This window comes from Mus musculus, chromosome 6 (genome assembly GCF_000001635.26).
Source record: "Mus musculus strain C57BL/6J chromosome 6, GRCm38.p6 C57BL/6J".
Lineage (NCBI taxonomy): Eukaryota > Metazoa > Chordata > Mammalia > Rodentia > Muridae > Mus > Mus musculus.
Window position 1 is genome coordinate 113,715,884 of NC_000072.6, and position 25,618 is coordinate 113,741,501.

General features: G+C 45.9%; 2 protein-coding genes across 7 annotated transcripts; both read right to left on the minus strand.

Moving 5' to 3' along the window:
• Nucleotides 1–235: 235 nt before the first annotated feature.
• On the minus strand, nt 236–4,028 carry Ghrl (ghrelin). Of its 6 annotated transcripts, NM_021488.5 has the most exons (5): nt 3,981–4,028; nt 3,439–3,571; nt 3,227–3,343; nt 1,170–1,278; nt 236–386 (listed from the first exon to the last, which is right to left on the minus strand). In NM_021488.5, the coding sequence occupies exons 2-5, from the start codon at nt 3,544–3,546 to the stop codon at nt 367–369; spliced, it is 354 nt and encodes a 117-aa protein (NP_067463.2). In that variant the 5' UTR covers nt 3,547–3,571; nt 3,981–4,028; the 3' UTR covers nt 236–366. The 6 variants fall into 6 exon arrangements, 5 of the variants coding, with proteins under 5 accessions (NP_067463.2, NP_001273333.1, NP_001273335.1 ...); NM_001286404.1 differs by lacking the exon at nt 3,981–4,028 and having other exon boundaries at nt 3,227–3,340; NM_001379129.1 differs by lacking the exon at nt 3,981–4,028 and having other exon boundaries at nt 241–386; nt 3,439–3,582.
• Nucleotides 4,029–12,168: 8,140 nt separating this feature from the next.
• Nucleotides 12,169–24,798, minus strand: Sec13 (SEC13 homolog, nuclear pore and COPII coat complex component). The gene is made up of 9 exons (NM_024206.4): nt 24,762–24,798; nt 22,071–22,115; nt 20,489–20,604; nt 19,174–19,325; nt 18,663–18,796; nt 14,891–15,024; nt 14,452–14,575; nt 13,713–13,859; nt 12,169–12,580 (listed from the first exon to the last, which is right to left on the minus strand). Exons 1-9 carry the CDS (start codon nt 24,762–24,764, stop codon nt 12,467–12,469), a joined length of 969 nt encoding a protein of 322 aa, NP_077168.2. The 5' UTR covers nt 24,765–24,798; the 3' UTR covers nt 12,169–12,466.
• Between the last annotated feature and the right edge of the window lie 820 nt (nt 24,799–25,618).

Sequence of the window (25,618 nt, forward strand, 5' to 3'; positions counted from 1 at the left end):
CAGCTACCTTTAGATCCTTCTGTCATATGGTCGGAGCTCCTGCTGTTTTACTGCTGGGATGAGCAAGGTTTCCCTTGGTTTTCAAGCATGCTCACTGCCTTGCTGAGGCTTCTTTCCCCCTCTTCTCATGGGTCATAGTCATACAAAGACTTACAGCATTGTTTCATTTCATTGTTCCAATAATGTTTAAGTAAAATGTAAACTTTACCATATAGATGAAATAAATTCCAATTTTGAACATTTGGCATACAGGTGAACATTTATTCTTAAAGTGGTAGGAGAGTGCTGGGAGTTGCCGAGGAGGCTGAGGCGGATGTGAGTTCTTGCTCAGGAGAAGGAAAGCACGGGGGTCAGGCCTGTCCGTGGTTACTTGTCAGCTGGCGCCTCTGAAAAGCAAGAGATCAAGTCAGTCTTCTAGTACAATCTTGCATGTCATCAAAAGTGACTTTCCTTCCCATGGTATGCTAGAGGCAAGCATGTCGTGATTGGGGGTGGGGTGGGTGTTACTGGCCTTGGATTTGGAAGATGGCATTTGAGTGTGCTCTTGGATGAGTGTCCTTGTGTCCCCAAGTCTTGCTTTCTGATCTGAATCGTGACGTATGTGTGATTGCCATATTTGTGAGGAAGTGCTTAGGGAAAGAATGCAACTTGTTCTTGAGATCTTTGCTTTCTCCATCATGGAAACGCCTGGGTATCCTTTTCACAAAGTCAGAGTGTACTGAAGACCAGGGGTGCAGCTTAGTGCTAGTGTGCTTGTTCAGAATGCACGAGGCCTTGGTCTTCATCCCAGCACTACACAAAAACCCCTAAGATCCTTATGTGTCTGCTGGCGTTTTCAGTGCTACTGTGGCACAGATTCCCGAAGTGAAGTTATACTGTAAAGATGCTTTAAAGCCAGATAATTTGAAATGCTGGAAATAGGCCTCAGCACAGCCTCACAGTTAGAGGACTGAGGCTCAGATGGGGCCTGACAGCTAGCTAACACAATCCCTGGAACACAGGGCTGTGGAAGATGGACCTGGCTATCCAGCTTTCCTGGGTTGCTACACACCCAGCTCAACACCCTTCCCCACAGATAGTCAGGAAGATTAGAACCTCAGGAGTGGGGCTAGGGGAGAAAATTTGTATCATTCATAAAATAGGTTAAGCTCCATTTCAGATTGACTCACCTTTGACCTCTTCCCAGAGGATATCCTGAAGAAACTTCCCCAGGGCCCGGCCATGCTGCTGATACTGAGCTCCTGACAGCTTGATGCCAACATCGAAGGGAGCATTGAACTAGAGAAAGTAGGGTTGGGAGGTCCTCAGGCCTCATCTTGTCTGCCCTGCTCCAAATGCCCCAGTCTCCCCAGGGAGGCTGTGCCATGTTAGCCATCTGGGTATCTGAGTGATTTGTGAATGTGAATCTTAGAGCCAGGAGGGTGTGCTAACTGGTCTAGTACTCTCCCGGTCCTCAGAGAGACTGTGTGACTCCCTGGTCACAAAACAGAGGTGATAGACAAGGATTTAGAAAGTAGGATTCTTCCTGAATTCTGCCCAGCTCCCCAAGTCCTTGGTTAACATGGGCACTGACTGTCAGGCTGCTAGGCACCATATCTATCGACTAGTCTTCTACAGAAGATGGTAGCCAGTTCCTCTGTAGTTTGTTTTGGCCTCCAGGAAATACAATACTGTAGGGAGCAATATGGATGTGTGTGCTCGCGTTATGCCCTTTTTTTGTGGACCTACTGGGCCCTTCTAACCTACCTTAGCAAATGCTAATTTTTTCTTCTCACACTCCATTGTTCAGGGCAAACTGGTCAGATCATCTAACTGCCAGAAGTGGCAACATTCCAGGTTCTTACACAACATGGAAAAGTGCCCTTTTCTTTGAATCAGGGCCCATATGTTTAGTGGGTACAGGTGGTTGGCATTCTGCCTCTAGACCTGATTTTGGGGGGGAAAAAAAAACTTGGGAAAGAGGTGGAGATTCAGGTGTGAGGGTAAGCAGGGTCACATTCTGCGTCCAGTGTGCTACAGTGCCATGTGCTCTGTACTCACTTTGCAGGCCACATGTTTGGTTTCTGTTGAGTATCACAGAAACTAGGAAATGCTGTTAATCCTAGCCGTGTGTGTGTGTGTGTGTGTATGTGTGTGTGTGTGTGTGTGTGTGTGTGTGTGTGTGTGTGTGTGTGTGTGTGTGTGTGTGTGTGTGTGCTCTTCCCTATGAGAACTAAGTACAGCGCTCTTGAGGCTGGGGGGCTACCTGCTCAGTGTGGTCATGGGTTGTCTCATAAGACTGTTAGTGAAGGAGCCTTGGTGAGTCAGGAAGTAGTTTTAAGTGTCACATTTCCTGTGGAGCAAGGGTTTGAGAAGGAGCCTAAGCTGGAGAGAGGGTGAGAGAGCAGGCGTTTAGTGATCTTGGCATTTGTCCTTGACCAGAGAGGAAGGTAGAAGGAGTGTAGTAAACTGACCTGATGGCCTTGGCCAAGGGAGTTGATCTTTTAACTTGTGTTTCTTATCTACAAAATTCAACAAGTGATGCCAGCTTATTTAGCTCATGGGGTCTTGTATAGAGAAGTGGTCCATGATAAAGGTAGAGAACAGGCTGGGGTGTGGCCCCTGGCAGACAGAGCACCTGCTTAGCAATTGTGAAGCCCTAGCTCGTGTCTCCTGCTTCCCAGTTTATCATGGTTGCCGTGTTTAAAGATGAAGTTGTTGCATGCAGACAGAGTATAGGGACTGGCACTGTCAGGTGCTGCTTCCATTTCCCAGGAGAATCCTAGTTGAGCTGCTGAGAGGCACCTATGGTCCCTTTAGTCCCTTCTCCCAATCCAAAGCTGTTTGTGTTTTTCCTTAGCCCATCTAAGGTTTTTCAGAGCAAGCCCAGCTCTGTTAGGCCACACGTGGGCTGGCCAGCCTAGCCTGCACTAGCCTTCCTACCTCTCCATCACCAAGGCAGGCCTGAGAGGTCCTGGGACAAACAAGGCTTTCTTCTGTTTCTGTATCCATCAGTGCTTCCTGGCTCCTGTGATCCCTCAATCTGTTTTGTTTTTGCTGCGCATGTCTGCTGCTCCCTTGCTACCCTTGAAACAGTTACCTCTTGGGATGGAGACTCTGAGCCCCTTGTGGAGCTGTTAGTGCTGGACTCTAATCCTTGAGTAGCCTGAAAAGCCAGCATATGGCTTACCCTCCATACCCCAACCCCTTTACTGTTATAAGAACATGCTGGTGCCTGGGTACCAACCCTGATCTCCAGCTCCTCCTCTGTCTCTTCTGCTTGTCCTCTGTCCTCTGGGTGGAGCCAGCCTTCCAGAGCTCGTGGCTGCAGTTTAGCTGGTGGCTTCTTGGATTCCTTTCTCTGCTGGAAAGGAAAAGAGGGTTCTCTTTCTCTCTCTCTCACACACACACACACAGATCGGGGTAGATGTGGGGGCTTAGGGAGACAGACTGACTGACCTGGGCTTTCTGGTGCTCTGGGCTCAGGAAGCTGGAGCCTGCCATGGCCATGTCCATCCAGAGCATGCTGAGTAGCAGCAAACTGCAGATGGTGCCTGAAGACAGCATGGTCTTGGTGGTGAGGACAGATGACCTGGGGGAGAGAGGGTCTTCTGGTAGCCTACTTCATCTCCATGTTATGTGCCTTAGAATTTGCTCAGGCTAGAATCCAGCAAGCTTCTAGAAGTAAGGACTGCTGGACGAAGCAAGGCTCTCTTGTCACCATCTTTCAAGGGTGGGAGCTGAAGGCTGACCTCTGCTTTTTCAATCTTTGGAGGCAGACAGAGCCTGATGTGATAGAGGGTTGTCCATTTCAGTGTTGCTTGTCCCTTGCCCTCAGGAGCCTGATGACAGAGCTAATTAGGCTGACCAGTGAGCTCACTGACACTTATGAATGACCAGTGCTGAATAATTTAGACCCCGGTGAGCTTGCATGTTCATGCATACATATATACATATATACATATATATACACACATATACAGACAGCTAAGAGAGCTTACCTGGAATGCCTGGGGATGTGGTGCCTGCTCACCGGCTTCTCCTTATATAGGAAGCCTTGTGTTTGTTCACATCCGGTAGCCTCATCTCTTGAGGCTGTGTAGTTTGTGTGGGCAGTATTGCATTCCTTGGGAACTAAGTACTCTTTTTTTCCCCTCACTGTTGAAGAACAAACAGTGGAGGACAGGTGCCAAAGTCGGGACAGTTGGCTTGGGTGGGGCACCAGCTCCTGATTCTCCATGGTCCCTGTGTGGGCTTGGCCCTGGTGGTGGATTGGCAGCTGAGCTCTGAGGTCTTGCTTAGTTGTGGTATAACCTTGGCTTGCCTCCTTCCATGTGAGATGATGTTGCCACCAGGAGAACTTGTCCAATTTTGGACAAAATTGGACAAGATTTTGTCCAATTTTGCTTTGCCACTGAGGCTGTTGTGGCTTCTGCACACCGGTCACATAGAGACCTGCTTCTGGGGTGTTCTCGAAAAAGGGCTGCACTGCCATCCCCAGGAGCAAGTGTCGGGAAAGGTGCACCTGGTGGTTACACCTTACTGCTTGTCTGTGTCTTGCTTGCGTTTGCTGGTTGATTTTGTCTTATACTGTTGGGCATAGTCCCCAGGGCCTTGTTTTTGGTAGGCAGTTCTCACTGAGCCATTCTCCAAGCCCGTTCTGGTGTTTGTTAACCTGGCAGCTTTGCCTCTCTGTTCTCTGGCAGGTATCAAGGCTCTATCTAGCACAAGGAATGCCCATTGTGGAGATGCAGATGAGATAGACCTGGTATAGGAGTCCTGCAGTATAGCTTTGACAGGAGACAGCCCTTTGGATACCTTCATGTCTTAAGAAAAATAGGGCAGGGCAGTGGCAGAGGCAGGCCGACCAGAGTGTGAGGTCCAGGACTGCTAAAGCTAACAGAGAAACTGTCTCAAAAACAAAACAAAGAAATAGGATAGCTCAAGGGCCTATGTCTTTCTGGGGCAGTGTAGGCTCCTGAAGCAGTTTTCTGACCTGTCCCTGCTGCTACGGTGTTGGCGACATTGCAGTGGCAGGCTACTCTGGATGTCTAGTTAGGGGCTGTTGCCAACAGGACAAATAATTCAGAGCCCCATGATATCCTCACCTACTGTGAAGTTTTGGAGGAGAGTGGGCTCTGTGGGATCTCTTGGTGCAGGTGAGGTGTGGGCTGGGTTGCAACTCCTGTGAGGAGATAGACCATCTGGTAGAGGTAGCTGAAATCCCAACATCATATTCATAGGCCTGTCACCCACCAGAACTTAGAAACCATTTAGCCCTGGGGCCCAGGGGTCTAAAGGTGAGGTGTTGTGGAAACACTGCGGCCCTCCAGTCTGTGAGGACAGAAAGCCTGTGCATGGTGACCAGGCATCGGCTGAAATATGAAGCTTGTCCACTCAGCCGCTGTAAGCCTTTGGAGGCAGGAGGTGCTGGTGTTGATCTTAGATAAGACCACAAATGAACAAACACAGGTTGCTAACTATCTAGAGATAACTGGAACTCTCTAGTCACATACCTTGCCATCCAGAGTAAAGGTTAGCAGGGAGGATGGTCTGGCGATGGAAGAATGGATGGAAAAGGCACCAGAAAATATCTTAACGACCTGCCCGTAGCTATGGAAGAGGAGCTGGGAAATGTACCTTCATCCTGTCAATAGGAGCTGAGAGAGATTACATGGCTCTAGAAAGGACAACACCCCATTCTTAATAAAGCCAAGACCAAAACAGGTGGATGAAATTTCAATGTATGTATTATTAGGGTTCTCTAGAGAAACAAAACCGACATAATGAACATACGTATATTAAGGGGAATTTAGTAGAGTGATTTATAGGCCAACGATGGGTGTCTCCTGACAAAAGGGCCAAGAATCCATTAGTTGCTCAGTCATGATGTGGGATGTCAGATGGTCTTTTGTCAACATTTGAATCCAGAAGCAGGTTTAACACCAGTGAGCCATGCTTTAGCCAAGGGATAGATGAACTGGACAGTGAGAGAGAGGGCAAGCAGGCAAAAAACGAAAGCTTCCTTCTGTGTCCTTTTTATATGGGCTGCTATCAGAAGGTGTGGCCCAGATTTAGGGTGAGTGTTCTCACCTTAAATGATTCGATCCAGAAAAATCCCGCACAGGTGTGCCTTGCTGCTTGGGTTTTAGTTGACTGCAGATGTAGTAGTCATGTTGACAACCAAGATTATTTACATAACACATATATGACCATATTTAACTGTTAGGTCCAAAGTATTTTGTTTTAATGTGTGGTTAACAACAAGTCGATACTGAACTCTTACAGTGTTTAAGTCCAGTGGGCAGGCTCTAAGTCGTGTCCAGGCTTCTAGGCTTCTGTGCCTGCAGTGCTGTCGAAGGATCCTGCTGGCATTCTGCCCTCTCCTTTCAAAGCCTAGCATATCCCACTGGCTTTCCTGCCCTTCTCCCATCTTAGAACTGTAGCCCCAGCCCTTGTCTTTATTGTCTATTCATCAGTGTTTGCCCTCAGCCTAACGGTGACCCAGAGCCTGACACATTGTGCTCAGATCCCACCTTGCCGTCCTCACAAATCTGGTCCTTTCCCTTTCCAGGTCTCTAGTGCTCGCTGGGCACTGGTAAGTATTCTGAGTGGCTGGTTATCTAGCACCAGGGTCTCAGTGCTAGTTAGGCCTGCAGGGCCCTGGCCTCAAATTGCTACTAGTGCCGGCACAGGCTAAAGCATGCTGGCATTTGGCTCATAAGCATAGGATTCTCAAGTCTCATCCTTAGACCTGATACCAAAGGTCTTCAGCGTAGCCCTGGAAACTAGTTCAACAGGTGTCCTCAGTAATTGTTTTGTTGTTATAAAAAGATTTTTTTCCCTTTTAGATTTTTATTATTTTTAATTATGTAGGTGTGGGTGTGTGTACTTGTGGGTGCAGATGCCTGTGGAAGCTAGAGATGATAGAACAAGATTTACCTATGGGCTGTAGAGGTGTCAACATTATTCAAGTTCTCCAAGACCTTGCACTGAATCCTTGTAATCGCCACAGGTGACTGCCTAGTCTGGAGTCACGAGTAGTTACTGCCTTCTGAGTGCATTTGTAATTACTATCTGGGTATGCCATTTGCCCAGGGAAGGCTTTCTTTACTAATTTTCAAAGTTAGGATTGACTCAACATGAGCTCATAAATTAATGTACATGGCAGCTTTTCACCTTATCCATTCTGTCCAGTGCTTTTTTAATTGACTCTGGATGCTTTTGAAATGATGCCAGTTTTGAATAACTTTCTGTTCCACTGAGATCCTTTAAGTACATTGTGTGCATTTCCTTCTCAGACCCAAAATCAAACATGTGTCTAAGAAGCATTGGTTTTCTTCAGTGGGAAGTGTGTGTATGTACAAAATGGTGGAGGTCATAGGTTAGCAATAGGTGTCTTCTTCAATTGCTCTCTAGTTTATTTACTGAGGCAGTCTCTCTCACTGAATTGATAACTTAAAATTCAGTCTGTCTTGCTGGTCAGCTTCTCTGGGCCTCACATCTTGGGTGTTAGGATTTCAGGTGTGGTGCTGCCAGATTTTATGGAAATGCTGGGATTCTCAGGCTTTTGTGGCAAAATCTTTTAACTATAAAGCAGTCTGTGCCTGGGAACCAGTTTTGAAATTGTATCAGGTATATTGTTCTTTTTTTTTTTTTCCGAGACAGGGTTTCTCTGTGTAGCCCTGGCTGTCCTGGAACTCACCCTGTACACCAGGCTGGCCTCGAACTCAGAAATCTGTCTGCCTCTGCCTCCCAAGTGCTGGGATTAAAGGCGTGCAACACCACTGCCCGGCTAGGTGTATTGTTCTGAGGCTTCCTTCCCTCAGCACTGAGATTAGAAGTGCAAAATTTAAAACTGCATTTTGTGTGTTTATGTGTATGGGCATATAGCACGTGGATGTTACATCTATGAGAGTCAGTTCTCTTTCCACAGATGAGTTTGAAACCCAGGAATCAAACTCAGGTTCTAAGATTTGTCAGCGATGCCTTAACCTGCTGATCCATCTTGCCAGCCCAGAAAAATGTGTACTTTTAAAAGGTAAAATACTAGGCTGGAGAGTTGGCTCCTGGTTAAGAGTTAGTAATGCTTTTGCAGAGGACCTGAATTCAGTTCCCGGTATCCATGCTGCATGGCTGGAAACCACTGTGACTCCAGCTCCCAGGAATCAAATGCCCTTTTCTGGCCTTGTATTCATGGCTACATAATTGAAACACACACATGGGAGATCCAACCCCAACCTGCTGAGTTTAATTTTTGTATGTGTTGGAGGTTTAAGGTACATAGGTTGTTTTGTTTTATGAGTATTTTAGGAGCAAATACTTACTGGATAGAATGTGATAGAAGGATGGTTCCTATGTTCTGTAAATTTCCTGAGTTCTCTTTGTTCTGTTACTGAATGAGGATTGAGATATCAGACTAAAATTGTAGGTGGTTTCTTTGCAGTGACTGGAAATTCCTGTTAGTGTAGTCACATCTTGGATTGTTAGTCTTCCCAAATTGACCCCTTTATCCTGTTCTGGTGTCTCGAATGGCATTTCTCTGTCTAAAGCCTCTTCTGCTTGACAGAAACAGATACTTGATGCTTTCCTTTTGGTTGCTATCTAATATCTGTTTTCAGTATTTTTCTTACTTCTTCCCTTTGTATTTAAGGTGGAGCTCATGAAGTCTGGCCTTACTCATTTAGAGATCAGCCTCATTACATAGCCTGGCTGTCTTCCTGCCTTAGTTGGGATTCTGGCATGTGCTACTGTTGGTTGTTTCCTTCTCTTCTTCCTCCTTCCTTCGTTTTCTTCTCCTCCCTCTTCTTCCTTGTTTTGGGTGGGGAGACAGGGACAATTTCTTGCTGTTGTTTTCAGGCTGACTTGAACTGCTAGACTCAATTGATCCTTCCAAGGCCTCGTTGTGAATAGCTGTAATTATTGATGTATGTCACTGTACCCAGCTACGTGGTTTGCTATTGTGTGTGTATGTAGGTTGGTGCAGGTATGGATACAGACTAGAGACTGCCATCAAATGCTTCCCTTATTTGCTCCCTCCTCACAGTTTTACCTTTTATTATGTGTATGCACGTATGTCTGTGTATGGTTTTGTGCACTTGGTGCAGGTACCTATGGAGGCCAGAAGAGGGTGTTAAATTCCCTGGTGCTGGAGTTACAGGAGCTGTCTGATGTGGGTGCTTGGGAAGAGTGCTCTGGTCCTCTGCAAGAGCAGTGTGTGCTCTTAACCACTGAGATCTCTCTCTAGCCCTTCACCTTGTTTTTGACACTGAACCTATAGTTTGCCAGTTTGGCTAGATTGGCTGCTTAACATGTCCTTAGGATACTCCTGTCTCCATCTTCCCAGGTTTTTAAGTAGGTGCTGTCTATTATTAAGACAGTATCTCACTGGCCTTGAAATTACGATGAAATGGCTTGGAACCTTGATCCTTCTACCTCTGTCTCCTGAATGCTGGGATTACAGGTAAGTGCCTGTAACCATACCAAACTAGAACATTGATATCTTGAATGTTCACTAAAGACTTCTTATCAGCTTATAGTCTTAATGAGGGGATATATATATATATATATTATATATCCCTTAAGGAAGATATTGGGGGCCTGCCTCTTTCTATTGCTTCTCCCTGCCGTGAGGTGAGCAGGCCTCTTCCTTAGCCACAAGTGCCCACCATGATGTAATAAACCATAGCCAAAGGAACGGATGAAACATGGACTTGGAAAACTGTGAGCTAAAGAAATTCTCTGGTTATTTAGGGCATTTATTATAGTAACAGAAAGCTAACATCTTTATTTTTAAGATTTTTTTTAGCAGATATGGAATTTGTTTTCTTTAATCAGATATTCTTTGCTTTGTATGATTTCTGATGAAAAGTCGGCTGTTCTTTTATGTGTGCTTGTGAATGTAGAATGTTTCTAACTGCTGCTGTAACACTCTGAATGTACCCAATTGTTGTGGAGCCTTAGGGTTTTAATTGTAAGTAAGGAAAAATATTTGGCTGTCTCTTCAAGTTTCATCCCTGTACTTTTCCTCTCCAGCTATGCCCAGGCTAGACCATGTCGTTATTTCCCCACAGGCCACATCAGTGATTCTCAACCTCCTTTTCTTGTACTTGTTTGGTTCCTTCTGATAAGTTAAAATTCATACATCTTTCTAACCGTATTGTCTAATCTGTGTACTCCCAACCAGGGTATATTCTAGAAATTCCACTTGCTGAGTTTAAGTATTTTTCTCAGTATGTTCACTTTCTTTTACATCCTTGAAAATATAATAGCTATTTTTAAAGTCCTTAGATGCTAATTCTGTGGTCTAATTTTTTAAAATAGTATTGCTTTCTGTATTCCAGGCTAGCATGGAACTCATTCACAGTCCTGCCTATGTACGCTCCATCCACCTTTTTCCTGTGTCCTCACAAATGCTAGGGAAGCATTTTACCACTGGGCCAAGCCCAGGCGTGTATATTTTCCACTCTTCATTGAGCCATATTATCCTCCTTTTTGTACACCATGCCTTCCACCTCGAAGCAGGACATGCTGGGGTTTGAGGCTGGATTTCTTTGTATTTTCAACCTGTAGGTAATGATCCCTTGCAGGGAGGGAGTTGTGTGTGTTGCATATCAGATATTTGTGATTCATAACAGTAGCAAAATTAGTTATGAAGTAGCTACAAAATCATTTTATGGTTGTGGGTCACCACAACATGAGGAACTGTTAAAAGGTTGCAGCATGAAGGTTTAGAACCATTGCTCTAAAGAATGTTAGGCTTTTTCATACTGTGAAACTACTATAGATTACTCTGGTTTTTGTCAAGGCAGTTTGGCTTCAAGAACAAACCTAAAGTGGATGTGATGGTACATATCTTTAATCCCAGCACTCACTAGGCAGAGGAAGGCTAATAAGTTCAAGGCCATCCTTGTCTACATGTTTATTTAGCTCCAGGATAGCCAGAACTACATAGACCCTGTCTCAAGACAAGAAAAGGAAATTTTAAAGTTAACTGCAGGTGCTTGAGACAGGATAGCAATATGTAGCTCTGTCTGCCCTAGAAATCATTACTGTAGACAAGGCGGGTCTTGAATTTGTGGCAGTCCTCCTGCCTCTGCCTCCCAAGTGCTGGCATTACAAGTATGCCCACCATGCCTATCATCTTTCTTAGAACTCTCCCCAGTGTAGTAGTAGTATGTTGTTCCACTGACTACTCTCCTGGGTGTGTGGACTCCAGAGATGGAACTACCCTTCCAGTCCTGAGCTCTTAAGGTCATAATTTCATTTACCATACCACCTCATCTGGTCCTCAGAGTCCCTTATTGCTGTGTGATGCATCATATCACTGTTGAAAACAGCAAGTAGCATAGGAAGCCAGGCTTGTCCTTAGGTTGACAAACTTTCGTGCATTCTGAGCTGAGCAGCAGAAGAAAGGTCCTTCCAGCCTTCTTTTTCTCATGCATATCATGGAAGAAAGGAAGTTGTGGTTTTCATGTAATTTCTGGAGGGCCTGGGTTCTGTGGAGTGACTTGGGAGACCTTGGGAAGGTCCTGGCATCTCATTTCAGTTCAGCTTTTAACATGTTACAGCAAAACAAGAAGTCTAGTTTATGAAAAGTAAGAGATAAATGGAGCACAACGGGGCATTTGGGGTTCTCCTGAGGTGACATTGGTATCTACCTGAAGGTTTGGTGTGAGTATATATACTTATGTTGTGGATGAGAAATAACAGTACCCCTCTCTCTGGTTCTGTAGCAGATTAAGACCAAGTTTGGGGTGAAGTAGGCTAGAACTAATCCTCGCTTTCTCCTTACCAAATAGGTAAGTCCTCTATCTCTTCTGCCAAATACTTAAACAGCAGGCTTCAGTAGGTGGTAGCTGCTTTAGTGACTGCTAGTTCAGGTGAGGGTTCCAAGACCTCTGCTGGGAGGAGGTACATGGCTCAAAGTCAGTTAGCATCAGCTTCCAATAGCATTGTGTTAGAATGCCCAGGGCTGGGCTAACATTCCTTGCCTGGCATCTGGTTGGTCACCTGTATGCATGTGTTAGCATCTCATTGTCATCAATCCCATCCCATGGAGTAGGGATACCCAGAGGAGGGACTATTTCCCCCTTGCAGGTGGAGCTCCTGATTTCATATTGGATGGGGCCTGGAACATGGCTACAGATGTTTGCAGTAGCACAATTTAGGTAGATGCACTCACTGTGTGGGATGACAGTAAAGTTTCTATGCAATATGATTTTATTAGCTTGGATAGCTTTTAACCAAAAGATAGTTAAAAATGGCCAAAAATATTTAAAAATAATAGTCATTTGTTCCTTACATGAATACTTTCAGCTGGACGTTAAATTACTAAACACATGGGATCCCAGTAAGGCAGGTGAACACCCAGTGTTGCATGTGTGGGCACTCGGGTGTGGAATCTTGGTAGCACTGGGACTCTTCTTCCCAGTTGTTTGGAGGTTGTTCCAGAATAGGTAACAGGAAGGCCAGGCTGCCTGTGCTGTCACTGCTCGTTCTGTTGGCCCTCTGTGATGGAGGCTGACACAGAACCCTGGCCCTTGTTGACGTCACTGATGCACACCCACTGTCCGTCCACCGACTCTTTCCACAGGGTCACCTGCAAGTTAGCACACAAAAGTCACAGGCCTGTGCCTGTTCTGCTGCTCTTCAGCCACATCCTCAGTGTAAACACAGGCCAAGGGAAAAAGCATTTGACTCCCGCTACCTGCTACACTTCTCAAAATGCAGGGGAAGGACTAATCCTTGTTCCATAGGAACACCCTCTAACTAGAGTGACACTGAGAGAGGAAGTATGTGGCAGAGAGCAGGCCAGGTTGGGTCATCTGTGTCACCCACCAAGTGTTGCCGGCACAAGTTAGACAGGACACTATTATATGAGGGACCATTGTAGAGCAAACAGCTGAAAAGGCCTATTCCTGGAAAGAAACTGAGTAGTTGTTCTCTAACAACACTGCCCTGTGGCTCCTCAGAAGGGCATATGCCTTGTGTAGCTCACCTGAACTTGCTACAGAAGCAGAATCCTTATTGCATATATAGGGTGAGAAATGGCCTGAGAAGGCAGACTGTAAAATGCTTCAGGGATGCCAATTAATATCAGGTCCTGACTCTGGTACAAAGAAATAAAGGAGGATGGCTATCCTTTGAGATGGGGCCTGCAAGTCTGTTCTGGAACTGCAGAACAGAAAAGGCTACGTGTAGAGGGTTAAGAAATGTTTGTACTTGTCTTTTAGCAATGAACAATGTTGTCTAAAGATGGCTAGCTTTAAAAAGGAAAGCCATTATGCTAAATGAGATAAGCTAGCCACAAAGGGACATAATGTAGAGTGGGTAGTGAAGGAAGCGCTGAGTTTGTCTTACAAGCTGAAGAATTCTGAAGATCAGCCGCACAGTGTCACACAGCACTTAAAGTCTATTTTACCAGTTCCAGAAAATACAGAGGTATTCCCTAGTCTCCTTTTCTGCCCTTTGTTGGTCTTTCCAGTGGTTACTTGGCTCGTGTCAGAAGTAGGAGGTGGTAAAAGTTCTGTGAACTATCCTGATGCTTAGGAAAGAGCCCCAGGCTCTCCTTGCAGAGGTCAGGCTACACTGCAGCTATGCAAGTCCTGTTGTGTGTCAGCCCTCAAGAGGGTTGGAGCACCCAAGCTATAGTTCAGATCTCCCTCTATGATGGAGCCACTAGGGCCCATATGCTGCACCCCTCACCGCCCACGTCCCCCAATGAGGTATACCTTATTGTCTCCACCTGACACAGCCAGGATGTTGGCTGTGATGGACCAGCTCACGTGCCACACAACATCATTGAACTTGTGTAGGAGTTTAGGTGACCACATATTGCCTGAGGCATCGTCACAGGTCCAAATAAACACTCGACCATCCTAGGGAAAGAAACACATCAGGAGATGGGGGTACAAGCATTCTCCCCAGGGGGGGTTATCTGTACCAGTAGAGAAGGAGGAAAGCCACACTAAAGAGTCTGTTCCAATGTCCTGCTTCTGATCCTTTCGCCCTGAACACATCTCACAAATAGGCTGGGGCCTGGATTCTGTGGTTTCAGGGATGAATTCAGAGAACTGCTATAAACAGACTGTTTTTCTTCCTGGCTGACTAGTGTGTCTCATGTGAACAGGGACAATCATCTTACAAATGAGCAAACAAGAATGTCCAATAAAAACACTAATGGACCTGAAATCCCTGCCTCTTATTTCTCATCCCAGTGATGACAGGAAATAAGGGAAGGATGACTAGTACATGGACCCAAGGTGCCTCCATTCCTCCTACATGAGGGTCAGGAGGGACTAAGCTTGACACTATTCTCAAGCCACATTGGACTCATCTCACTGTACGCTGGCCCTATAGGATCCTTCTGTTCTCTGTCCAAGTCTAAAGGTGCCTACTACCCACCTTTCCCTCTGGGCAGACTGGAAGGAAGGAACGAACTCTAGTGTGAAAATAGGGGATGGGCCTGACCTGAGAGCAGCTGGCAATGGTGCTGGTGGGCAAGCCAATGGAGGGGGCCCAGGCAACATCTCGGACCCAGTCGCTGTGTGCCTCTAGCTTCTGCTCCTCCTTCCACTGGCCATCCTCCTCTTCCCTGCAGAGGAAATCAGAGCAGGAACACAGTGGCTGGCTGGTCATTTCCACCTTGGGTAAAGGGGTAACCTTTCATGTTTTCTTCAATGAGACCAATGAGTAGAATTCCTGCCCCTAAGGTCTCCAGGAAATGCCCTTTCATCCATAGCTCCAAAGTTTGGGGAATACTAAAGTGCTTAGAAAAGGAGCAAGGTGTTTGTTTTAAAAAGGAAGTCTTGACAGACTTTACTGGCAGGGAGAAAGGTGATCTTGCTTTTTGTACACGGTAGCTGAGCAATGACAGGCAGCAGAAGAGATGTCCACACAACTCACTGACCTCCATAGCTTGATGAGGTTGTCACAGCCACCTGATGCAAACTTCTTGATGTAATTGGGTTTCTGCCCTGATGGTTGGTCTATAAGGCTTCCAGGCACAACTGCTGGGGCCCAACTGACAGCATTACAGCCAATCTGCAGAAGGGAACCTGTGGTGATGCTATGTTCTTGCATAGCAATAAAATAAATGTTTCCATGCACTCATGGTGATTTCCCTCTAGTTGTCAGGACTTGGGTTACAGCACACAGATAATGTGATGAGCAATTAAAACCAGCATGGGAGGCAGGATAAGGGGACATGGGACAGCAAGATTGTTGACCTGCCAACAAACCTAGCCAAATCCATGTGCACTTAAGATTCAGTAAGAGATCCTGTCTCAAATGTGAAGAGCAACAATGCAAGACATCTGATATCGACCTTGGGCCTATACATTCACCTGCATATACCTGTACTAACAAGTACATACACACCAAGTAGGGGTTAGCCTTAAAGGCAAATATTATACCAACAGACTACTCAGTAAAAATCCTAGGGATCAGAAAGGCATAAAGTGGTATGTTTCAAGTCCTGACAGAAAATGACAGGACTACAGTGCAGAATCAAGAGAGAAATGAGTATAATCCAAGGGGACTTGGCCTCAAAGCTAGCACTTTGTGAATGGTGGAGAGTCCTGTACCAGAGGGAGGAAGAAAGACTACTCTCAGAGCACATACCATTAGAAACAATGGACATGCAAATGAGGAACAGCAAAGAAACATTAATACAGCGAGTCATCAAGCTACAAAGATAAGCTAGAAAAGGCACATTAAGGAGGGCTTAAACGCCAGGCAGTGGTGGCACACGCCTTTTAATCCCAGCACTTGGGAGGCAGAGGCAGGAGGATTTCTGAGTTTGAGGCCAGCCTGGTCTACAAAGTGAGTGCCAGTACAGCCAGGGCTATACAGAGAAACCCTGTCTCAAAAAAAAAAAAAAAAGACACAGACTAGGCCTGGGAAGATGGCTCAGGACTTGTTAAACCTGAATTTGGACCCCTAGAACACACACTAAAAAAACAGGCATGAGCCTGGCGTGGTGGCATAAGCCTTCAATCCCCACACTCAGGAGGCAGAGGCAGGTGGATCTCTGAATTGAGGCCATCCTGGTCTACAAATCGAGTTCCAGGGCTACACAGAGAAACCCTTTGAGAAACAGCAGAAAAACCAACCAGGCATAGTAATGTGCACTTGCCCAGTTCTGCACTAGTAGGGCAGAGAGAGGAGGACTCCCTGAAGCTCACTGGCCAGATAGTCTATCCAGATTAGTGAGCTTTGGTCTCAGTGGGAGACTGTCTCAACATATATGGTGCACAGTGACAGGCATCAGACATTGATCTGCCTCTATGGGTATGACCATGTATGCGTGCATACTCTACACATACACAGATGGACTAACTTTGAACAAGAACCAACAGTATGCTTGATATAACTCACCTTAGCACCAGACACAGTCATTAAATATGAAAGGTTAAGAAATCAGGCAAACAGAATTGAAACCAGGCAATAATAGTACGATACCAAGGTCACATGATCAATTGATAAGAAAAGAGAGGGCCTCAGATACATAATGGTAGCAAATTCAAAAGTCTGAAATAATGTCATATTTCTGATAAAAAATGGACCAAGTCTGGAAATCAACAGCAAGAGAAACTGCAGAAATTACACCCGGAGACCGAGATGGCTAATCCTCACTATCGACTTGATTTAGAATCATCTTGGACACAAACAACTAGGGATGTCTACGAGGACATTTCCAGAACACTCAACTGAAGCGGCACCATTCCAAAGGCTTGATCCTGGGCTGCATCAAAAGGAGAAAATAAGCTGAACACTAGCCCCCAAAACTTCCCCCTCTCCTTCCTGACTGCTACCGATGCCATGTGACACCTGTCTCACCAGTTGACAGGCTTCTGTCAAAATAAGCCTTTCCTTTCTAGAGTTGCTTTTACCAGAGATTTTGCCACAGCAAGGAGAAAAATAACATATGTGTGTGTATTATAGTTTTGAACAATAAATTACTAAAGAAATTAAGTGGGAAATAAAACGTGTTTTTTGGGTTGGTTTGTTTGCTTTTGAGACATAGTTTCTTTGTGTAGTTCTGACTGTCTTAGAACTAGTTCTATGGACCAGGCTGGCCTCAAACTTGGAGATCTGCTTGCCTCTGCTCCCCAAATGCTGCAATTAAAGGTGTGAGATGCAATTGCCCAGCTTGAGAAAATGTCTTAAATCAAATAAATGTAAATGGAAACATACCAAAAGCATACGAAACCTAAGTAGTACATTAAGTGGAAAGATAGCAAAAGCAGTACGAAGAGGGAGCTTTACAACATCGAGATCCTGCAACCAAACAACACAACTCTGTTCCAGGGAAACCAATGACTGAGGCCTCCAAAGGCACTGTACTCATTATGTGTATACACACCCTAACTAAAATCAACTGGAAAAATGTCAACAATACACGAAACAATGTCCAGTTACTCAAGAAATTAAAAACACATGCAAAGAGGCCATCAAGAAAACAGCTGCAAACTCCATCCAGGGTGGATGAGGTGGGAGAAAGATGCTTACAGAGGGCTGGCAGCAATGCTGAGGGTGGTGAGGTTGTAAGTTAGTGCAGCCACTACAGAAAAGAACTCTACAGGATCCTGCTCTACAGATCCTGGATGTATACCCAAAGGACTCTTATCAGCACGGCACGGGAATAATTCACCCATACACCTTTACCACAATTCAAAGCAGCTACGATCTGAAGCCCTGTGTACACCATCAAAGAAAACAGCCTAGACATACAGTGGAGTTTCTGTTCTGCCTCGGGAGAATGAAAGTATTTCATCTTCAGGATAATAGATGGACTGGGAGATCACCATGTTAAGTGAAACAAGCCTGACTCAGACAACTATCATATTTTCTCTTATATACAGAATATAGGCATAAAAAAACCAAGACATGGTAATATTGACAAGAGACTATTTGGGAAGAGGAAGTAGATTATCTGGAGGAGGAGGAGAATACAAGAGAGGGTAACAGGTGAATATGATCGAACTGTAGGATATGCATGTATTTTTAATGTCCAAACTTGTAATTTTACACAATGAATATATACTAATAGAAAATGCAAAAAGGCAAACATGAAATTGTCAGATGGCCCAACTGTTTCATAGGAAGATACATTCCTAAGGGTAGGAGATTAGAAACATAAACATAAACCCATAAACATTCATAGCAACATTTACTAATAATTGCCTCTGCCTCTCAAGTGTTGAAATTAAAGGAGTCTGCCACCATGCCCATCCATTTGTTCTTTCATGTGTGCGTATTTTATAGAATTACAGGATACCCAGTTAGGGGCTCAAGAAACGTGAGTCTCCACTTTACACCATGCTTTCTGGCCTATTTCATACCTAAGGTCCAAGGACCAGAAAGCACAGGAACTAGATATCTAGGCCAGTCTTTAAAACTCACTGAGTTCTGGGGACCCACAGTGCTTGTCAGCCTCAGGCTTCTGTAGCCAGGTGGCTGGTCAAAGTACCCCTATGCTTCTGTCCCCAACCTGGGTCTTAGTTGTAGAAACCAGTGCCACCTCTGCTTTGGGCTGAGAAGGTGGCTCCAGCAAGTCTAACCTATAACCCTTCCTAGCCACTGCTCAGCCAGGACACCCACTCTCTTCCTAGGAGCACAGAAGACTTTAATACAGCAATTGCTCTCTCTTTCATGCAAAAGGCAGGGGCTGGACTCACCGTGTGAGCATTGTTAATCTTCTTCACTTCCCACTGGCCTTCCCCTGTATAGGTCAGCAGTGAGATGGCCCCATCTGAACTCCCACAGGCCAGGATCAGGCCATAGTCATGAGGGGCCCAGCAAACAGAGTTCACTGTGGAAAGGAGGTACAGTGAGAAGGTTTTCATCCTATATCTACTACTGCGCTAAAAACCACAGGAACTGCCAGCAGTCTTTTGACATTTGGCCAAATGAGGACAAATGAACACCTAACAGCATTTGTCTGTCTTCACAAAGCAAGGAGGAGAGGCACCCTGAGATTCAAGGCTGAGCTTGGAAAGCCTCACTGTTCTTACTAAACTTCTTTCTCTGGTCAGTCTTGGGGACTGACCTCTGCTGTGGATAGACCAGTGAAAAAGCCAACAAATGTCCAAAGGATGGACAACAACAAGAGAAGGGTCTGGGATGCGAGCAGAGCCGGGGCTTTTCCCACCCATAAGACCTTCCTACGCACTCGCCAACTCTACATACCTGAGGAGTCGTGTCCCGAGTGCTCATGGGTCTTCTCCCAAGTGCCGTTTTCCTCCTTCCAGATGATGACTTTCCGGTCATAGGAACAGGAGGCCAGGATATTGCCATACATGGGGTGGGCCCAGGCCACTTGCCATACTGGCCCCTCATGTCTGTAAGGGAGGGAGTCAGGCTGCTCAGAGGGTCAGGGGACACACAGTACCAGTTCCCTCTGGAGAGACAACACAATGTTCCCATTGTCTTTGTTTTTTGAGGCAGGGCCTTCTACTGTAGCTCAGGTTAGCCTTGAGCTTGTGATCCTGCCAGATGTGCCACCACACTTAAATTTGGTTTGTGTTCTACTAGGTTTAGAATGAGAACTCTGCATCTTGAAATGACTTACTTAACATTATATTGCCTCTTTGCCAAAACCAAGTAACAAGTAGCAGGTCTAAAAACATGTAATTTCAAAGTCATAATGAGCACAAACGATATTCTCAGACAACTACACGTAAGATGAAAACTTTTCTTGGTGACATAGTGACAGGTCTACAGTCATTACTGGAGTTTCCAGCCTACATCCAAAATAGAAGGAAATGGTAAACTCAGAGTCATGTAAATAAATGTGATTGTCTTCTCTGTCCCAGTTTGCCAAACTTGTCACCCTATTCACGGAATTTTAGCAGACCCAGGTACCCAGGTAAGGAACCTATACTATGTCAAAACCTCTGAAGGAAAACAGAGATATGACCTTGAAAATGAGCCAAGACCCCAAGGGCTAGAGGGTGAGAGAAAAGCAAACATCTTTTAAATAATCCCTGGCCATCTATCTGCTATGGGCAAACAGAACAAGAGGATGTGTAAAGTTTGTCTTATGGGCCCAGCGAGATGGCCTAGTGGGTAAAGCCCTTGCTGTGTCTGCCAGAGTTCAATCCCTGGAAGCCATGGAAAGGTAGAAGGAGAAAACTCCACAAAATTGTCTTTAGGTGAAATGCATAAATGTGTGCAGGTTGGTACTGTAGTGCTCATTGCTTCTGAACATGGCAGTGTTGCCCACATCAAAGATACTGAGGATGGGCCCTGGATAGAGTCAGGATTATCCCATCTGAGGTTAAGCAGGGGAGGGCTTCAAGAGACAAAGTGCCTCACTTCCCAGGTCTCCTGGTGATAGAACTGGGGATCATACTTGAATGTATCTGTGGCCTTACCTGCACCTCTGCTAAGGGCTCACTGCTAAATGTACTCTGAGATTGCAGGGAATCTGTACTCTCCCCTTTCCTCCCAGGCCTGAGGATCCAGCTACCCTGTGGCCTTCTCCATGTGTGTTTACACTTACCCTCTGAGGTCTGCGATGAGGATCTGCCCTCCATTCCGCACATCGAAAATTTTGACGGACCTATCCGAGGAGCAGGTTGCTAGGCGGGTGCCGTAGTAGTCCATCTGTGCATCATGCTGCAAGGAGAGGACAGCTAGGGAAGCCTGCAGGACGCGTGGCTAACCCCCAAGCCAGGGCCTAGTGTAGACCTGAATCAGGCTTCAGGGATAGTCAGCTGTCACCTGAAGCATTCACAACCTCTCAAAGGATGTGCGGTATGGACCCTAACGTCACTTTGTCACCTCTCAACTCAAGGAAAATGATTCTTCTGGAAGGTCACCTTCCCACTGGGTCAGGCCCCGCTCTCCTGGTAAGTAGGCTTGCAAGCCCATTTAAAAACCCTTTTTGGGCTGGACTGATAGCTCAGTGGTTAAGAGCACTGACTGCTCTTCCAGAGGTCCTCAGTTCAATTCCCAGCAACCACATGGTGGCTCATAACCATCTGATACCCATCTAATGAGATCTGATACCCTCTTCTGGTGTGTCTGAAGACAGCTATAGTGTACTCATATATAATAAATAACTAAATCTTAAAAAAAAAAGATTTTTTTCCAGCAGAGTACTATCCTACTGGTTAGAAAGGCATAGTATCTAAGAAGGAAATTCTATCTCCTTAGCTTACCTGTTATACAACCTTTAGAAAATTTGCTTATTTCTTTAACCTTCAGTTTCCATATCTTAAGAAGGATCTACGGAGCACAATGGCTTCACGGGTCCTTGAAGGGTGTGATGACAAGTTTAGAGTGCACCCACATGTCTCTTAACTACTGTAATGCCTCATCTGATCCTCAGGAGGAAACCAAGGTGGGTGACTGGCAGGGATGCCTAGACTGGATCTTACTGCCTCTGGGTCCATGCCGGTTCCAGCCAAGTGGTCTCACAGCTAGACCACTCACCGCCAAACCCAGCAAGATGCACAGGTTTTCACCAGAACCCCAAAGCAAGTGCCGGTGGTCAGCTGTGGAGGCCAGGGGCCTCACAGGAAAGACAGGCCACCAGGCCTGGGCCCTGCTCAGAGGCTGCCTGCATTGTTGGGCTCCAGGAAGCAGGCTGAGTTTTTCAGTTAGAGACTTCAACCTCTGGACCTTCCCTAACAGCTCGACTCTGTGCCCTGTGTTGGCTATCAAGAAACGCCCAAGAGGCCCAAGGGCCTGGTGTGGATGACTCTCTGGGGTAGCCTCTGCCCTACGCTTTCACTGTGGCTGCCAGACTTCTAACTCTCCCTCCCTAACTCCCTTTCAATAGAGCTAAGAAATAGCCTTAGGAGAAAGACAAGTGGGAAGACGACTGATTGTCAGACCTCTGCAGCTTTACTCTCAGAGCAGGGTGCTGTGCTGGCCATGAAGGGCCTGAACTGCACAGCAGAACCAGGCTCTCACAGGAAAGATAAGCCACTGTCAAAAACCTGCCAGCTCAGAGGACAGTCACGTAGGAAAATGATTAAACCCCAGAAGTTTATGGTCTGCTGGGAACTAATATACAGTAAACGCCTACTGAGGCTGCCCATGTCCAGGCCCAGGAGAAGGGCTGCGTGGATACTTACAATCATGTCCTCATGAGAGGTGTCCACAGTGTTCATTACTGACACCTAGAACCAAAGACATTCTGTGAATTCATCGACAGCAGCCACCAGTCATCTCATTAAAGCACCAATTGCTTCTAAAGTTCTTACGGGCATTCACTCATTCATTCACTAGCACGCTCATTCTATAAACGCTTTCTTTTTATTTTTCGTGTGACTGGCTCTCATCATGTAGTTCAGTCTTGCGTTGAACTCAGTATCCTCCTGCTTCAGCCTCCCAAATGCCAGGATTACATATGTGCATTTTTACTTCCGGCTGAGGATCTTCTTGGCATTAAGCCCCGTGTAAAGGACTGCACAGTGTGGAGCCGCAGCTCTTGCCTCAGAGGAGCTCGCGTGTGAACAACCTACCAGTAGCCACATCAGCCATACTGCGGTTTGTGTGGGCAGAAAGAGCCCAGGATGAAGGGGATACACAGCTGCCTTAAGGGATGAAAACCTTGTTGCTCAGAGAGAAGATATGATCCAAGCACGAAAGGTTAGCATGGGCAAAGACAGTCAGTGGGACCAAGCTGGGACAGAGTTCACGCTCCCTTTCTGCATCGCAAGCGATTCTGATGGCCCAGACAGTTTATGTGAAACAAGTTATATAAGTCAAGACAAGGATTTGGCTTTAGTTACCTCTGAGGTTACTCTCTGGCCTACTATGAACCGTGAAAGGCCCATCTAGTTTTTCACCTTGTGGGACCCAGGTCTGATAGTCTGTAGAGGCCAAAAACAGTTGTGATGGACACCAGCGATTTCTCCATTTGATTTAAATCAGCCTCCCTTGATCCCCAACTAGCTAAACTCTTACATACACAACAGCCATGACAGCTATAGAGCTTGATGCTACTTCTCTGCTAGAGAAGGTAAGCTCCTTGAAACTATCTGTAGCTTTGATGCATTCGCTGTCTGTCTTAGTAAATAGGTCTAGCTGCCTAGAACTCACTGCATAGACCAGGCTGCCTCCAGCCCTGGGATTTATCTGCTTCTGCCTTGAGTGCTCGGACTAAAGGTAGGCACCATCACACACCTCAGCTTTGAATCTCTTTAAGTTATTTAGCACAATGTTTTTTACAGATAGAAAGAACTTAGTAACTACCTACTGAGTTAATAAAAGAGCAAAGACACACATCTTTTTTTTTTTCTTCTCTCATCCACTATTAAATTCTTGGGAGAGAAAAGTGGATTGAAAAGGTAGCTTCCATTTGAGACTGACATTTCTCACCATTTCCAACAAGTCACCTTTCCCAGTGCAAACTTTGCAATTACAAAGCCTGACTCCTCAAGGCAGGTGTGGTGTTGCAGATCCTTAACACTCTGGAGGATCAAGAGGGTGGATCAAGAATTCTCCAACAGCCTGGGCTATTTTTTCAGAAAGGTAGACCCTGGGAGAGTACGGCGGCAAGGCATTCAGAAGGCACACACTGAATAAGTAAGTGTGTTTCCTTGAGAATCTTAAATGCTCTGAAAAGTGTCGGCAAAGATTAGAGAAAGAGGAGCAGCACCTGCCTGGAGACAATGACATTTTCCCGTGAGCATTGGAGAGGCACCAGGAGCAATCAATTATAGTCAACAGAAAAACTAATCAATTTAAGGTGGCAGTGAAGAAAACACCCTTACCAAAACCACACTGCTGGCAACAATCTTATCTACTAATCCTCTAACCCCCTCCCCCAACACACACCAATATAAGGTGGGTGATGTGACCAAGAATTCCCCACAATCCCAACTGGCTCAAGGAAAAGTAATTTTCTATTGGTGACCCACAGGACTTTGGAAAGCTGGCATCCTTATGACCATTCTTAACCAGCAGCCATGGGTTATGATCCACACTTTGGGATGCTATGTATTTTAAAGCTCTTGGAGCAGTCCTCCGGAGCATCTTATAAGGACACTTATGCGCTTGCTGGAACACAGTAAGAAGCTGCACTCAAAACAGTTCAGCTCATCAGAATCACACCAGGTACAAACTTAGAATGAACCTGTGTATGAGTCTCCAACTTGGCAACAAAAGAGCCAAAGGCCAACAGAAGGAGGCAGCTCCTTGCACCGCTGCGCCAACCAGGGTCTAAGACTTCCAGAGTTTCATTCCCTTAGTATTATACGGAGTGGGGTGCGGTGAAAGACATACCACAGAGGCCATGTAAATTCAAAAATAAGAAACAGAAATAAAAAGCTGAGACGATGCCCTGGAGTCACTCAGCTAGGCCTGTCATCAGTTTCCCGAAGGGACCATCACACATGGGAGTCCTGTGTCCAAGCAACTGATCCCTCCACCTCCTTTGCTGAGGTAGTGGGTGGCAGGGCGAATGATGAGGAGAATTTGGATCTTAGCTTGCCACTGCCTAGCCCAAGTGTTGATGATAGTAGCATCTGCTCCGCAGGCTACGCGCAGGCAGAGGATGTGAGCGATCGTGGGAACGCACTAAGGGCTTGTCAGGCAGTAGATCCTATGATAGCTTTGGCTGTTTTTCCAATTCTGGAGGACAAGACACGAGACGGGCAGGAGGTGGGCTCGCAGCCCGGGCCTATGAGTTCCGGAAGGCCCAGTGGCCTTGCCTTAAATTCCCGCTCCGAGACCCAGAGAGAGGCAGGACAAGCAAACTTTGAGGACGTAGAGGTGGTCTGTCTCAAAGCCACGACTATCGCAGGGATCGCGACACTTACCATAGCTGCAGCAGCGGCGACCCACGGCCTCGGACGTGGCAGCTCAAAACGCTTCACTTCCGGTGCCGGCCCGCAGCCGGCAGGCTGTCACCCAGGATCTTCCGGTCAGCAACACACTCGACTCACACAAAGGTTCCGCGTCTTCTGGATCCTCGGCCCCGCCCTCCTGCAGTTCTGCCTTTATCTTGGCTACTGTTGGGCTCTGGTTGCTGTGGCGACCCTAATCCAGGGATTTTATGATTTGAAGCCGTCGCTAGCAGGTTTTTTATTTAGACTAAGTTTTTTCTGGTTCCTGAGATGCATACATAAAATGACTAGTCATTATAGCTTCACTCTCCTTTTCTGCGGGTTCCGGGTCCCACTGGCTTATCATGACCATCGTAGAGGTTAATTTCTCAAGTAGACTGGGCTAGTGCTTTGTTAGGTCTTGCTTAAGTTTCTTTCCATTTAATTTGATGTTGACTATTGGCTTGCTGTATATTGCCTTATTATGTTTAGGTATGGTCCTTGTATCCATAATCCCTTTAAGACTTTTAACATGAAGGGGTATTGGATATTGTTAAGGGCTTTTTCATCATCTAATGAGATGATCATGTGGGCTTTTTTCAGTTTGTTTATATGGTAAATTACGTTGATGGATAAAGCAATTCCACTAAATTCAGGGACAAGACAAGGCTGACCACTCTCTCACTATCTATTCAACATAGTACTTGAAGTTCTACCTAGAACAAAAAGACAATTAAATGAGATCAAGGGGATACAAATTGAAACGGAAGAAGTCAAAGCTTCATTGTTAGTTGATATGATAGTATACAAAAATGCACCAGCTTTCTTAAGGGATGGCAAGCAGAGAGTCT

Excerpts from the sequence above, each read along its gene's own strand:
- Sec13 (NM_024206.4), bottom strand. Across the intron at positions 18,797-19,173 it reads CTCGGGACACGACTCCTCAG|TGAACTCTGTTTGCTGGGCC; the intron begins GTATGTAGAGTT and ends TCCTTTCCACAG. Across the intron at positions 15,025-18,662 it reads AGATTAACAATGCTCACACG|ATTGGCTGTAATGCTGTCAG; the intron begins GTGAGTCCAGCC and ends TCCCTTCTGCAG.
- Ghrl (NM_021488.5), bottom strand. The coding sequence starts at position 3,546 with ATGCTGTCTTCAGGCACCATCTGCAGTTTGCTGCTACTCAGCATGCTC. Across the intron at positions 3,344-3,438 it reads CAGAGCACCAGAAAGCCCAG|CAGAGAAAGGAATCCAAGAA; the intron begins GTCAGTCAGTCT and ends TTTCCTTTCCAG. Across the intron at positions 387-1,169 it reads CCTCTGGGAAGAGGTCAAAG|AGGCGCCAGCTGACAAGTAA; the intron begins GTGAGTCAATCT and ends CTTGCTTTTCAG.